Below are 12,862 nucleotides of genomic sequence, written 5' to 3'. Positions count from 1 at the left end.
GGTATTGACAGCTGTGTCGAGATCAATACACTACACTGCCCTGCAAACCGAACAGAGAGAAGCCTGTCACGCTAACGTTGCCTTACTCAGCTCTGTCCATGTGTTTATATGACCTGTCTGTCCATCACCTTGCTTTCCAGCTACTGTGCTGTCCAGAAAAAAAATGACAAAAAAAAACAAAACATGCCAGTGCATTGATGGTCACCGTTGGTCTATATCTGTGAAAAAAAAAAAAAAAAAAATCTTGTGCTGCTTTCTGTACACTTGGAGATGTTTAACTTTAAGCTGTAATTGTATCAAATATTGTTACTGGCAAAATGTTGTTTAAATCAAAATTATCAATTTGATCCCTAGACACTGACAGAGTGAGATATTGTGCTAGCTAGAGAGCCAAATGAGGAGATCTTTGGTCTCCTCTGAATTTTCTTGTGTTTATATAAACATAGTCACTACATGAATCCTACTAAGCTGCATCTTTGTCAAGCTGCTAATAGCTAAGAACGGTGCTATACCATCCAAAGTGAAATTGGAGGTCGAATCTCCTACCAGCAGTGTATGCACTTGTGTCGAATGTTACAAATTTATTTTGGTTTGAGATAAGTGGAATCTGGACTTACGGTGTTATGATCACTTAATAAAAACTTTTATGAAATAGTCTGATCATAAAGCACTGTTGTATCATCCTTTCTACACTTCTGAATCTTTACAGAATAAACTGAATACTCACCAAGCAGTGAAGCCTCCTTATTTGTTCACCACCATGCACCCAGATTGAATATAAACCCTACTGTGGATAGCAGTGAAGTTTTTTTTTTTTTTTAGTGTGATCAATGTGCAATGTGCTATGGAATCAGAGAAATGCATGCAGCCCCACCAGCTGGTGAGCAGCTGACAATGCAGTTTGTACCAAGAGAAATCTGGTGTTTCCATGGCAGGCAATTTTTGCAAAGGGAGAGTAGCCAGTTCATTATGAATTTAAGGTGTGGTGAATTTTGCAGATAGTGGGTTTAATGAATGAAGGGGTTTTCCCAGATGTTCCCAAAGAAAGCGTAAAAGGAGCAGTACATCACAGGGGTACACGGTTATAAGAAGTCAGGGTCTTTTTTTTTTTTTTTTTAAGCTGAAGACAAATAATTCTTAGAGAGCGGTTTAATTTGTGGGATTAGATTTATTTTGCCTGGACTATTCATCTACCTTTACATTTTGTTCAATCTTTTGCCAAAGGACGACAATTTTTTTTTTTTGAGAAACTCTTACGCTCATCATCAAATGCGTTTGAGGACACAAATATGAGGAGCTGCAAGTCTGGAAAATCCTCCATTAAAACCCAACCGACAGCCGTTTCTCTTGCTGTGCTTTGGAATTTCAGTACAAGGAACGCCGGTCCTTAGAATCCCTTTACTGAAGGTGAGAAACCGAGATGAGTTGGGGGTAAAAAATTAAAAATAAATCAAAAGGTAGACGGTATATTTACCTGTAGGGTTTTATTCATTTTTCCAACCTACAATGAGCTTAAAACTTAAAATCATGATCAAAGGCTATGACAAAAAAGGTAAAACAGGAATAGGATGTTGACTTTACAGCTACTTACATCAACTTTCCTATAAGAGCGGAGCAGAGTGGAATAAAATGAACTGATTATTCACATTAAATGTTACATTACTTTATCCTCAATGATGACAATTAAAAACCTGACTACAATTGTAACAGTTTGGTGATTTTCTTTTGGCAAAGTTGATATCCCTCACACCTCACTAGGAGGAAAAACACTTTCCATTGACTTTAAATACATCATATCATTATCTTCAAGTAACAGATATGGGAGGTTTTTTTTTTGTTTTTTTTTTCTTCCTTGGAACAATTGTTAAATTAAGTTAAAATCAGGTGTAGGGCTATGTAGAGAGTCAGAAGATGCTTGTAACTCAAAAGGAGAAAAATGATTGGTTCACATTTACACTGAAAACGAAGTCCCTGATAGAGGCGGTAAAACAAAATATTCACATTCTGCTTGCTTAAGTAAATATTGACATTGTTGCAGTATTTTTCCCTCTTGCCTGCCCAGACATCCTCTTTCATGCTCAACAATTCAACAAAGTCCAGTTTAAAATATTCACCCAAACAGACAGCTTCCATGGTCGAGCCCCTCATACACACATGCATGCGAGCGCGCGCACACACACACACACACACACACACACACAAACGCTCACATTTTCATTTCCTTGAAAGGCGCGTGGGTGTAGTTAAGGAATTCTTTTGATTCTCACTTTGTCTATCAAAATATAGAATTCATTAATAATACATGGGAGGGCTAAAATACAGAGTGAGTGAACAAAGAAAATAAAATGATACAAAGCTGTTTTTGTTTTCGCTGAATACAGTAGCTATAGGACCACAGAGTTCAAAGTTCAGGCATTGTCAGGTTGTCCCCGCAAAGAGGACAGAGACAAAAGGTAAAAGGGTCTTCCAATTACAGGGACTATGCCTTGATTCTCAGTTGTGGGTATAGTTCAGCCTTGTTGCCTGATCTCAGATCAGATGTTTAGACCACCCACAACACCCTCCTGTCACTCCATAGCGGCCTCATCTCGTCTTACCATGTTGCCGCTGCTTTTCTGCTCAAACTCTCTGAAAATCCTGGTCAAGTCGGGCCATCGAGCAAAATTCATTTAAGCTAAAAAAAAAAAAAAAAAAAAAAAAAAAAAACAAGTATCCAATAAAAAAAAAAAAAAATAAGTGTATCATAGTTAAAACCACAAACTGGGATTTAAAATTCAAAGTCGTCGTCTGCCATGTCGATGGCCCAGGCAAACTTCTCACGCTGGGTTTTGTTGTAGATCTTCTCAACGGGAATGCCCATCTTCTTGCACCTACAAGATACAAGCAGACCAAGTTAACAGGGATGTAGGGCAAAGATCTTCATTGTGTAATTGCATTACTTGTGCATCCCTCTCCGACTAGACAAATTAGGCAAAGCACCGTCAACGGTGACGCTTCAGCAACACCACAGCATTCAAGATAATCTTACCAAGCCACAGAAATGCGAGGGTCCAGGTAGTTGAGTTTGGACGTGCCGAGGGCAATCTGCTTGTTCTCCTCACGATCAGTCGCCTGCACCTCCAGCTTCATCAGCTGCTCCTCTATCCTCTGAACAGCCTTCTTCTTGGTCTCTACTGCCCTACGGAGGAAACGAGCCACGCAAACGGTTAAGCTTGTGGTGAGCAGGGAAACTTTACATCTATACCAAACCTCGAAATACTTACTTTTTGGATTTTTCATCTCTCCGTACTTTGGCATCAGCCTTGGCGCTCTTCAGCTCTCTCTTGGCATCAGAAAGCTGGTCCCTTTTAGCGTCAATCTGAGGACGACAGTGAGGAGTCTCAGGGATTGTCCAGAGCAGACAATAATGGACTCATTTTCTTCTGGAAATTATATTTTAAAAAGTGTGGGTCGTCTTAGATTTGAGGACCGGACATTTCTGGGAAAACTCCACGTGCACAACATCAGATAATCTTGAATAAAGAAAGTGCCAGTGTAACACGTCTTCTACAGTGTTGGGACAGGACAACATCAGATAATCTGCAAACATTCCTCTCGGAGGGGAATCAAATCGTGCAGTAACTCAAATCGGTGGCTTCACCTGCCGAGTGACAAAGTGACCTGCTGACAGACTTCTGACTCGACAAACTTTCTTCACAAGCTGAACACGCACTGTTGAAATGCAAGAGGTAGAAGGACGAAAACTGGACTTCAAGTGTTGCTTCTCCAGGTATCAAATCTGGGGAAGGAGAAACCAGAGTGCGACACCGTGTGTCTGCAGCAGTGGAGAACAGCCTCACAGGTCCAACTCTACCAGCAGGGAAATGCACAGCTATCCAAATGCTGTACGGGGATACGGCTTTGAAACCCACAGACATGGACAAAGTCATTTTCTTCCCATCAGAAGTGTTGCAGTTGTGCAACAGTGTGCTACGGTATCTGTTGGTCAGTCAGTTTCAGTTTTTCAAAAAAATAAAATCCTTCACGCTGTCGTAAGTCACTGAATGCCTTTTTTGAAGAGGAACTATAAAATGACTCATGTGAGCACTGGGCGCAGCCGACTTCCACCTTCTTTGTCCCATCAACATAATCTTTTAACTAACGCTTTAGAAAACATCTCTTTTCTCCACACCCTCATGTCAATAACATTTTGGTGGATTTAGGATACAAAATGATAACCCAGGACTCAACAAGTGAGTCAGTGCTCATTAAAGTATTCATGCCAAACTGCTGCTACATGAATTTGAAATGTGCCTCTCCACACATTCCCACAACACACTAAACTTTAAGTGTCACTTCAATAAAAGCGCTTTCTATATTTGTGGTATTTTGTCTTCAAAGGGGATTTGTAAATGTGTTTCTTCACCACAGTAGCAAAAATAATTTCCCAGTTACCTGATAAACAGTCATACAATCAACAAGTTATAAAATCCAGCCTTATCAGCATGGCACATATTTTACTGACAATGTTACAAGACGACCAGAGAGGGACTGGGCAAGATTTTCAAAAGTCCCACAATATATTAATTCTGATCTCATTTGTTTCAGATTCTAAAGCAGGTCTGGGTGACGTTCACACAGTGTAAATGTTTCAAAACACTCAGTCCAAAGAGAATTGCACAAAGGGTTCGGTGCTTGAAACCACAAAAATACCAGTGCAAAGAAAATGTGTAAGCTCTGGTACCGTTAAAAGCTTATTTTCCCAAAAACAGAGCTTTACCTTCGTCTGCAGGTTCTGCATAGACTTCTCAAATGTCTTCGGTGGAGCTCTCTGATGGTTGCAGAGGATTGCCACGGCCCTGTTGGCCCTGTTGTAGGACAAGATCTTGGCTGGCATGTTTTCATCCACTAGAAAGACAGTGAGTGTAATCAGTTTTCTGTATTCAAACACAACCCACATAAAATTTAAAAAAAAAAAAATTAAAAAATTATACTTGAAAACCAACATTTCAGAGGCAACACAGGCTGTTGTGTCTCTCGGTTAATTCAAGAAAGGAAGAGTCGTTGAGGATTCATGTCAGATTGTGTAAAATCTGGTTTCATATTTTTTTTGACAGCAAAAGATCAAAACTTTGCTCGAGACGTACCGTTTGTGAGCTCCTTTAACTGCTGCTGCAGGGTGATTGAGGCGTTGTATGTACGGAAAACTTTGGCTGTCAGACCGTCCATCAGCTCCTGAAGGTGCTTGTTCAGAATAGAAGTCTAAAGGAACACGAAGAGTGTCATCAATTTACAAAGAAACTGAAGTTTCGACTGCCAAAAAGGTACACCGGGCACCATCAATTGAAATAAGGATCTTTACAATCGCTAAATGTTTTCAGACAAAATCGATTTGAAGGATTTAATAGTTTCCTTCCACAAGTAGATTTCACTTACATTAAGGCGATCAAACAGGTCATCATCAGGCTCTTTGTTCTCCATGAACAACTGAAGGTTCTTGAATACCTACAAAAAGTCGATCAAACATCAGTGTGGAGGCAGAGTTTACACACTTTAACACTGCAGAAAGATAAAAGGTCCTTACCCTCTTCTCCACGGGGACTTTATTGTAGTAGCGGATTGAGTCTTTACCCAGGAAGTCAAACTCCACCACATACTCCTGACCATCATTCTCTGGGTAGAGCTTGATGTGTTCAACTCTCAGCGAGCAGCAGCCCACCGTGTCCGCAGTCTCTCCTTCTTCCTTCTCATTACCCGCTCTCAGAGCCAGCTAGTGCACATCAGGGCAGTTGGATTAAATCAGGCTTATAAAAGACTTTTCCCTCACTGAGGCCAGTTTTAAGCACCCGCTAAACCAAACCTGTAAGCTACAGTCATTGTTAAAAAAAAAGAAAAAAAAAAAAAAAAAAAAAAAAAAGTTACAATACATTAAACTCCCTCAATCTCCACACGTGCGCGCCTCAGTGGTCTTCATGGATCCTCACCTTGTCGATGAAATACAGGGCCACGGCTCTCTGTCTGATCCGCATCTCCTTGGACTTCCAGTCTTCACGGTACTGATTTCTGATACGGTCCACACATTTCTTCAGTCGACGAGCCGTTTCGTACTTCTGCCAATCCTTCTCGCCCTGCAGACAAACGGCGTCGACGAGTGAGACGGGAGCAACTAATGAATTAGACGAGCACATGTTTGCATGTCAAACATACGAACATGGCCCATTTAGACAGGAAGTGACATCAATATCATACTGTATGTAACTTTTTTTTTTTTTTTTTTTTTTAAATCAAGCACTGATGTGACAAAATGTGGATTTTGAATTTATCAATTTCTCCAGACATACACTGACCAGTTGAAGCTGCCTAGTCTCAGACAAAAGACCCATTTTAAACCAGCTGAAAACATTCACGTACAGGAGAGACCTCATCAGCCTACCTTGATTCTAGAGCTGGGGTTCAGCATAATGTACTTGATGGAGCCTTGAATGTTCTCCGTCCACGACACCAGCCAAGTCACCTTGTTGTCATGACGAACTTCTTTCCATTTGGTGCCTGGTGGCGGCGCGGGGTGCTTCGAATCCCTACGAGGAGCACATTAATAAAAGATTTGATCAAGATACTGAATCAACACACCAGCTAATCGACACTGAGGGAGGGGGGGAAGCAACCCTTCACTCACTTGCTGCAGTTGATGATGATGTCTTGAGGCCTGATGCGACGTTTGAGCATGCCCATTTTAGGATGGTCGCCACGACCACGGAACAGGCCCGGGGGCTCAATGCGGAAGTTAGCAATACGTTCCCTGTGATTGTCCATGATACAGAAGCCGTACTCTTGCAACAGGCGCTCGTTTTCTTCCTTTATTTTCTACAAAAAAACAACACCACATTAATCCGTCTTGTTAGGTTATTTGAATAGTCACTGTGATTCAAAATATGAAAAATACTTTCCACAGGCACCATCTAAATTTGCCAATTTCCTTGCAGCACATTGATCTATGTGGCAATCTCAGTTGATTTCTTCCTGAGTAACAGTTCATTCAGATCAAGTGTCAAAAATGTGTGGGGTTAGAAAGTGATAAATTAAGACAAAGGGTTTTCTGAAACACTCATGTTATCAAGTATATAACTCTATGTAATCACAACACAGGAGAGAAAATAGTCTGAACAGTAGAGCTCTCTTTTAAAAGGACATTATACTGTAAGGCTCACTGAAGACACAGAGACAGACAGACAGAGTAGCAGACCTGTTTCCCCTCCTTTGTCATGGCTTTCCTGGCTTCAGACTGGGCCTTGAAGTAGTCACTCATCTCAGTGAAGTTGCACTTCTTCAGGTCTGTGATTTTGGACTTTTCTTCTGAAGTCATTTCCTGTGTCAACCAAATGCATAAAATCTTAGTTACTTACAAGACTCTTAAAGATCTACTTTAAAAAAAGGACAGCTGCAATTTCATTTATTACAGAGCATGTTTTTTTCGCTACCTTTTTCCAATCTTTAAAGAAATTTTTACGGAAGATATCCTTTGTGGTGTACTCATGGTCCAGCATTTTGGCAAAGAATGTGGCCACTTCTTCTGCCTCTGGGCTGAGCCTCACAGGTTTACCTGTAAAAAAAAACAAACAAACAAACAAAAACGTCTGTAAGCCTCATCAGCCACTGACATTCACACCTGCCATCACAAGGCCCTCCACGGATATAAACCGCGAGCACTCCTGAGCAAACTAGAATCTTACCATCATAATAAAACTTAACATGGCTAGGAACCGGCTCATAGGGCGGTGCAAACACCGGCCCTTTGTGTTCCAGGAACTTCCATTTGACACCGTCTGTGTATCTCTCCTCTTCCCACCTTGAAAGATCCAAATAATGTAACTCAATTAGGAGATCCAGGATATCAGACTCTATTAAAGCCAGTAACAACAAACACTCATCCACACTTGTCAGCATGATAACGCCAGTGGTAAAGAGGAGTAACTCACCATTTCCACTTTTCCTCTGGCTCTTTCTTTGCTTTCTTTTTTCCATCCATAACTTGTCCTTTTTTGTTTTTTGTCTTTTTGGACTTCATGTCCTAAAAAAAGAAGAGAAAGAATTCAAGTTTGCTTACTGCCAAACAGACAGAAGAAAACTGCTCAGTATCAACATCAGGATGAAACTCGGGTCTCCACAGTTCTTCAGGTGATTTCTCACCTTTAGCTTTCCGAAAACACACCAGAGAAAAGCTTCGAGAGAAAACCCAAGTCTGCATTCTGCTGGAGGCCTTCACTTACCTCTTCATCTGGTTTCCTTTTCTTGGCCTTCTTGTCATTTTCAGTCTTTATTTTCTTAGGCTTGAATTCAGAGCTAAAACAAAAATCCCATTACAAGTCTGACAGATCAAACTTTGGTCATATGGATGACTGCACCAACAGAGAAAGTCGAATGGCAGCGATCACTTACTCGTTATCATCATCTCGTTCTCTTTTCAGAGACTTCTCATGTTTGGGAGAGTGGTAAAAATCATTCTCAGGCTCAGACTTCACATTTGGAGGGCTGCCAAAGAAAATGCAAAAAATCCAACACAGCCTCATCGAAATTTATCAGCTGTATACTCAATGTTGCACTCAAGAGAAATGAGAGGTCCTGACATACCTGGGAAAGCCGTTCTCTTTTTCCTTTTTGACTTTGCCATCAAGGGACTTCATCTGAAATGTTTACACAATGTTAAGAAGGAAAAGCCTTTAGTGTGACAGGAAACGAGACCGATGTCCACATAAAAGCTAGCAAACTGGCATTTAGCAAATATTGTACTATATGGTCCTTAAATCTAATGCAATTTGAATACACAGGTTGTATGAATTAACTTGTCTGCATAAAACATGTCATGGAAATTGTAAGTGGTACAAAATAAACCTTTAAGATACTGTCATCTCTTTTTGGTCACCATCATAGTGATATGAAATAGCTTGTCTGTAATATTATAAACAAATTGGCATCAACATTGGCTGAATTTTTAGACTAACTGTGCGTACTTTTGTGTCAAGGTTAAAGCTAAACACTCTTAATGTTGTTAAAATAGACGCACAGCAGTTTTTACACATCTCAAATGACGTGGACCCAAAACAGTTCCACAAATAGTGATTTCCATGTCTTGATTTAGACGACAGATTTTTCAAATCTAGCAGAAGTGATCCAATACAAACAGTCGTCTTATCTCGTCAGCTTAATATTGGGGAATTCATAAATGTTACATGCACAAACACACATGGACTCTTCCAGTAATTATTTGCATGGTAATTCACCTTCTCTTCTTTCCTTTTCTCCTTGTGCTTGTCCTTGTATTTGTCTGCGCTGCCATCTTTGTGCTTCATCTTTTCCTTCTCCTTATCTCTGTATTTCTTATCCGAGAAGTCCTTGTGATCGCTAAAGTTTGACAAATGTACAACAATTAATCTAGGGTGTCTCAGCTTCTACCATTTAATCCAAAATGTACTGCAGTGACCAAGTATGTCTTATGTCTCCTCTGAATGGGCATCTCCAGAAACATGCATTTATGTAGAGTCTGGAAGCACATACAATACCTGTTGCCATGCTTAAATTTCTCCCGTTCCTTATCTTTCTTGTGGTCCTTATGTTTGTGTTCCTTCTCCTTATACTTGTCTCTATGCCTGTGAGAATCTATGAGAAGAAAAAAGTGTTGTCTTCAAAAGGTGAAACAGGAAACTGAAGCAAAGCTACAATTGACTAAATAAAAATAAAAAATAAAAATGGGTATAATTGTCTTTACGTGGATTAAAACCAACATCTGAGAGTGAAAGTATGACTGGTATCATTCTATACACAAATGTCAAAGAAAAAAGTGCCCCCTTCAAACAGGGGCTGGAGTGGACAGCCCAAGAAAGACAAAACTCAAATTAGCTCAGAAGCACTTAAAGTCCACCCACATAAGTCTTCTGAATAAAATAATTACTGAAGAGGTTTGGACACGCACCACAATCTGAATGTCATGCAGGCTGCAAACAAAGTCTATGACACAGTAGCACAGCACCTCCTACTGCCTGTATGAGCCTCATTTTTGGAGACAACATGAAACAACTGACAGGCTGAAACATGCAAGGGAACAACAAAAGGCTTTCAACCATCTTTAATGTGTAATCCAAGGCAGGGGGAAAAAAAATAACCACAATGTAATAAAAAAGAGTCAACTATCAAAATGAAATACCAGACACCTTAACATTGCCATAAACAAAACACCAACTCAAGTCTAAATGCTTTAAGGGACTCAAAGCTTCAGACCCAGGCACAAGTAGGCCATAGGGCTGACAGCTAGTCTACCAACAGGTCCTAAAAGGAAACTGATTAAACACAGCTCGCACACAAAAAAAGATCACTTAACCCAAAACTGACTTCCCTCTTGGCTGTGATTGCTCAGTGTAGTTATCTTAAAACGAGTTGTCTTTGTTTATCCATTATTTAAAATATATTCAGTGCGTTATTCAGATTACTGTGTAATTTATTTCAATGCAAGGGTTGTTTGACATTAAAAACCTAAGTACAGTTTTTGCCAGTAAGCAAATCCTGAAAAGAAAAGTGTAAACTTTTTGAACAAGGTAAAGTCAAATAATATATCATAGGACTATTTGTCCCAGTCTGAAAAGAAAACAGCCACCACAAGTACCCTTCAAGTACCACAGACAAATGTTCCCTGCTGATGAATGAATACACAAAAAGTGGACTTACACAGTCGTCTTGTTGAATTTTAAAAATAAAGATTAAAAAAAAAAAACTACTCAGTTTAGATAAATTAGCATTTAAGTTTGGTCTCTATGATTTCTCAAAAACACTGAACAATTTGTCCAGAACTAGACATACTTGAGATTGTCTTGGGTTGTACGTAGCCATATTAAAAATGACTCAAATAAAACCAAATGTACTTCCCTAGTCATCAGTGTTTCGTTTAATATGCTGCATTTTTTTTTTCCTAAATCTTAAACAGACCTGTGATAATAGTATTAAAACAGTCACCGTTTTCACTTCAAGACACTATAATAAACACCTATTGTCCGAGACGCTGTTAAGACCTGCAGAGTGTAAATGTGGAAATTAAGTTTCCTGCCTTGATGTGTTGACAGCTAAATGTGGATCCAACTTAAAAAAAACGACCCACTTTCTCCCAGCATGTGGGAATGTGAGATCCCTGATCTGAAATAAATAAATAAATAACCCAGGCTGTGAACAACCACGTATATAAAATAATAAAAAATAAAAAAAAGACCGCAGTCATCCCGGTTCACCTCTCGGGGATCTTAACGGAGCTCTACCCCGTCGCCCTCCTCCTCTACGCGGCCATCTGAGCTCCCCAGCCCGGTTCAGCGTGCAGCAGTCAGGCCGCTTCACCGAAAAAAAAAAAAGAAAATGGCGCAGAGACTAAGTCCTCAACCCCCAAACCCTCACTTTCAGGAGGGAAATGTGCCACTAAAACCAGCCCGCCGAGACGTGTCGACACGGTCAACTGGTAAAACACATCCGGCTGTGTGCGAAAACGGAGCCGGAGCGACCGAAGCAGGTTCGGACGAGCTTCTACGAGACCTCCCTTTTGAACAATAGGCGCTTGTGAGCGAGACAGAGGACTTAGTCTCTGGACGCCATTTCTGTCCTCTGCTGGGGAACTAACGTGATGTTACATTTGGACCCGTGAAGACAAGTCGGGACTCTTTGAGGGGAAAACAAAAAACAAAACCCTCGTTTCCACTCGCTCGCTTCACGTTGTGAACTCACCGTTGATCCGGGAGCCGCAGTCGACCTGAAAAACCAAGAAACAAGATGTTAAATGTGTAAATGTCGCCGCTAACTAGCCGGCTAACTAACTTTGAACTTGTGTGTGTGTGTGTGTGTGTGTGTGTGTGTTAGCTTGCACGGCTAGCTACAGGCTAGCCCGCTCCGCTGTCTGGTCGATGCGGCTAGCGGGCTAACACCGGCTAAAGCTAACGTCAAAATAGTGCAGCGCTGAAGAGTTTCACGTCCAAACCTCCCGCGAACCCAAACGACAACCGGGACGGCGCGTTTTCTTCACACGCCGAACAAATAAACGCGACTGAAACTTTTTCTGTCTCGATGCTTGTTGACAACTAAAAACGATGAACAACAAGCCGGCTAACGCGCGCTAGCAGGTCCGATCCACAGTTAGCCGAGTTAACGCAACGTTTAGTAAACCGCCGGGATGACGTCGGATAAAACGTGTTCAACGATACCTGGCCCTCGTGGTGGGAGTGGTCCCCGCTCATGTCCTTAAAAGTGTCGGATTAAAAAACAGATCTACTGTTGGTAAAACGTGCGGGTTAGCGCACACCGGCGACGAGCGACAGGCAGAGTGGAGGAAGACCCGGCTGTGTCAGCGTCAAGTCCCGAATGTGAACCACTGCGCATGCGCCTTAATTTAAATGGTACGGGCCGCAGCGTAACTCCTCCTCTTCAGGAACACCGTGGTCACACTCAGAGGAGCACAAACATCACCTCCAAGCACCTTTCTTTTCTTTTTCTTTTTTTTCATTTGGAGGTATTGGTTAGGTTAGGTTAGATTAGATTAGGTTAGATTAGGTTAGGTTAGATTAGATTAGATTAGGTTAGGTTAGGTTAGGTTAGGTTAGGTTAGGTTAGGTTAGCACTCCCTGTGCTTGCGTGGGTTCTCTCCGGGTTCTCCGGCTTCCTCCCATCATCCAAAAACATGCACCTCAGGTCAGGTTACCTGGCACCGCGCTAGTGGCAGCCTGCTGCAGCATCTCCCCCCTGAGAGCCCCCCTGCTGTAGTGAAGAAATTTCCCCTCGGGGATTAATAAAGTGTATAAAATAAAATTTTAGATTAGGTTAGGTTAGGCTAGATTAGATTAGATTAGATTAGATTAGATTA

General features: G+C 41.1%; 1 protein-coding gene across 1 annotated transcript; it reads right to left on the bottom strand.

Annotated features, from left to right (window-relative positions):
* Positions 1-1,467: 1,467 nt before the first annotated feature.
* On the bottom strand, positions 1,468-12,325 carry top1a (DNA topoisomerase Ia). Its single transcript, XM_069713797.1, has 21 exons — positions 12,207-12,325; positions 11,734-11,758; positions 9,537-9,633; positions 9,258-9,378; positions 8,608-8,660; positions 8,416-8,508; positions 8,247-8,319; positions 7,956-8,047; positions 7,710-7,825; positions 7,458-7,579; positions 7,223-7,345; positions 6,656-6,843; positions 6,413-6,557; positions 5,964-6,107; positions 5,564-5,749; positions 5,416-5,484; positions 5,127-5,241; positions 4,760-4,887; positions 3,264-3,358; positions 3,029-3,178; positions 1,468-2,870 (listed from the first exon to the last, which is right to left on the bottom strand). Exons 1-21 carry the CDS (start codon positions 12,237-12,239, stop codon positions 2,768-2,770), a joined length of 2,271 nt encoding a protein of 756 aa, XP_069569898.1. The 5' UTR covers positions 12,240-12,325; the 3' UTR covers positions 1,468-2,767.
* Between the last annotated feature and the right edge of the window lie 537 nt (positions 12,326-12,862).

The sequence above is a fragment of the Brachyistius frenatus genome, unplaced genomic scaffold (assembly GCF_029030835.1).
Source record: "Brachyistius frenatus isolate BFR_SWC_R1_liver_20210118 unplaced genomic scaffold, ASM2903083v1 Contig_4, whole genome shotgun sequence".
Taxonomy (NCBI): domain Eukaryota; kingdom Metazoa; phylum Chordata; class Actinopteri; family Embiotocidae; genus Brachyistius; species Brachyistius frenatus.
This window is presented reverse-complemented; position numbering and strand designations above follow the sequence as displayed.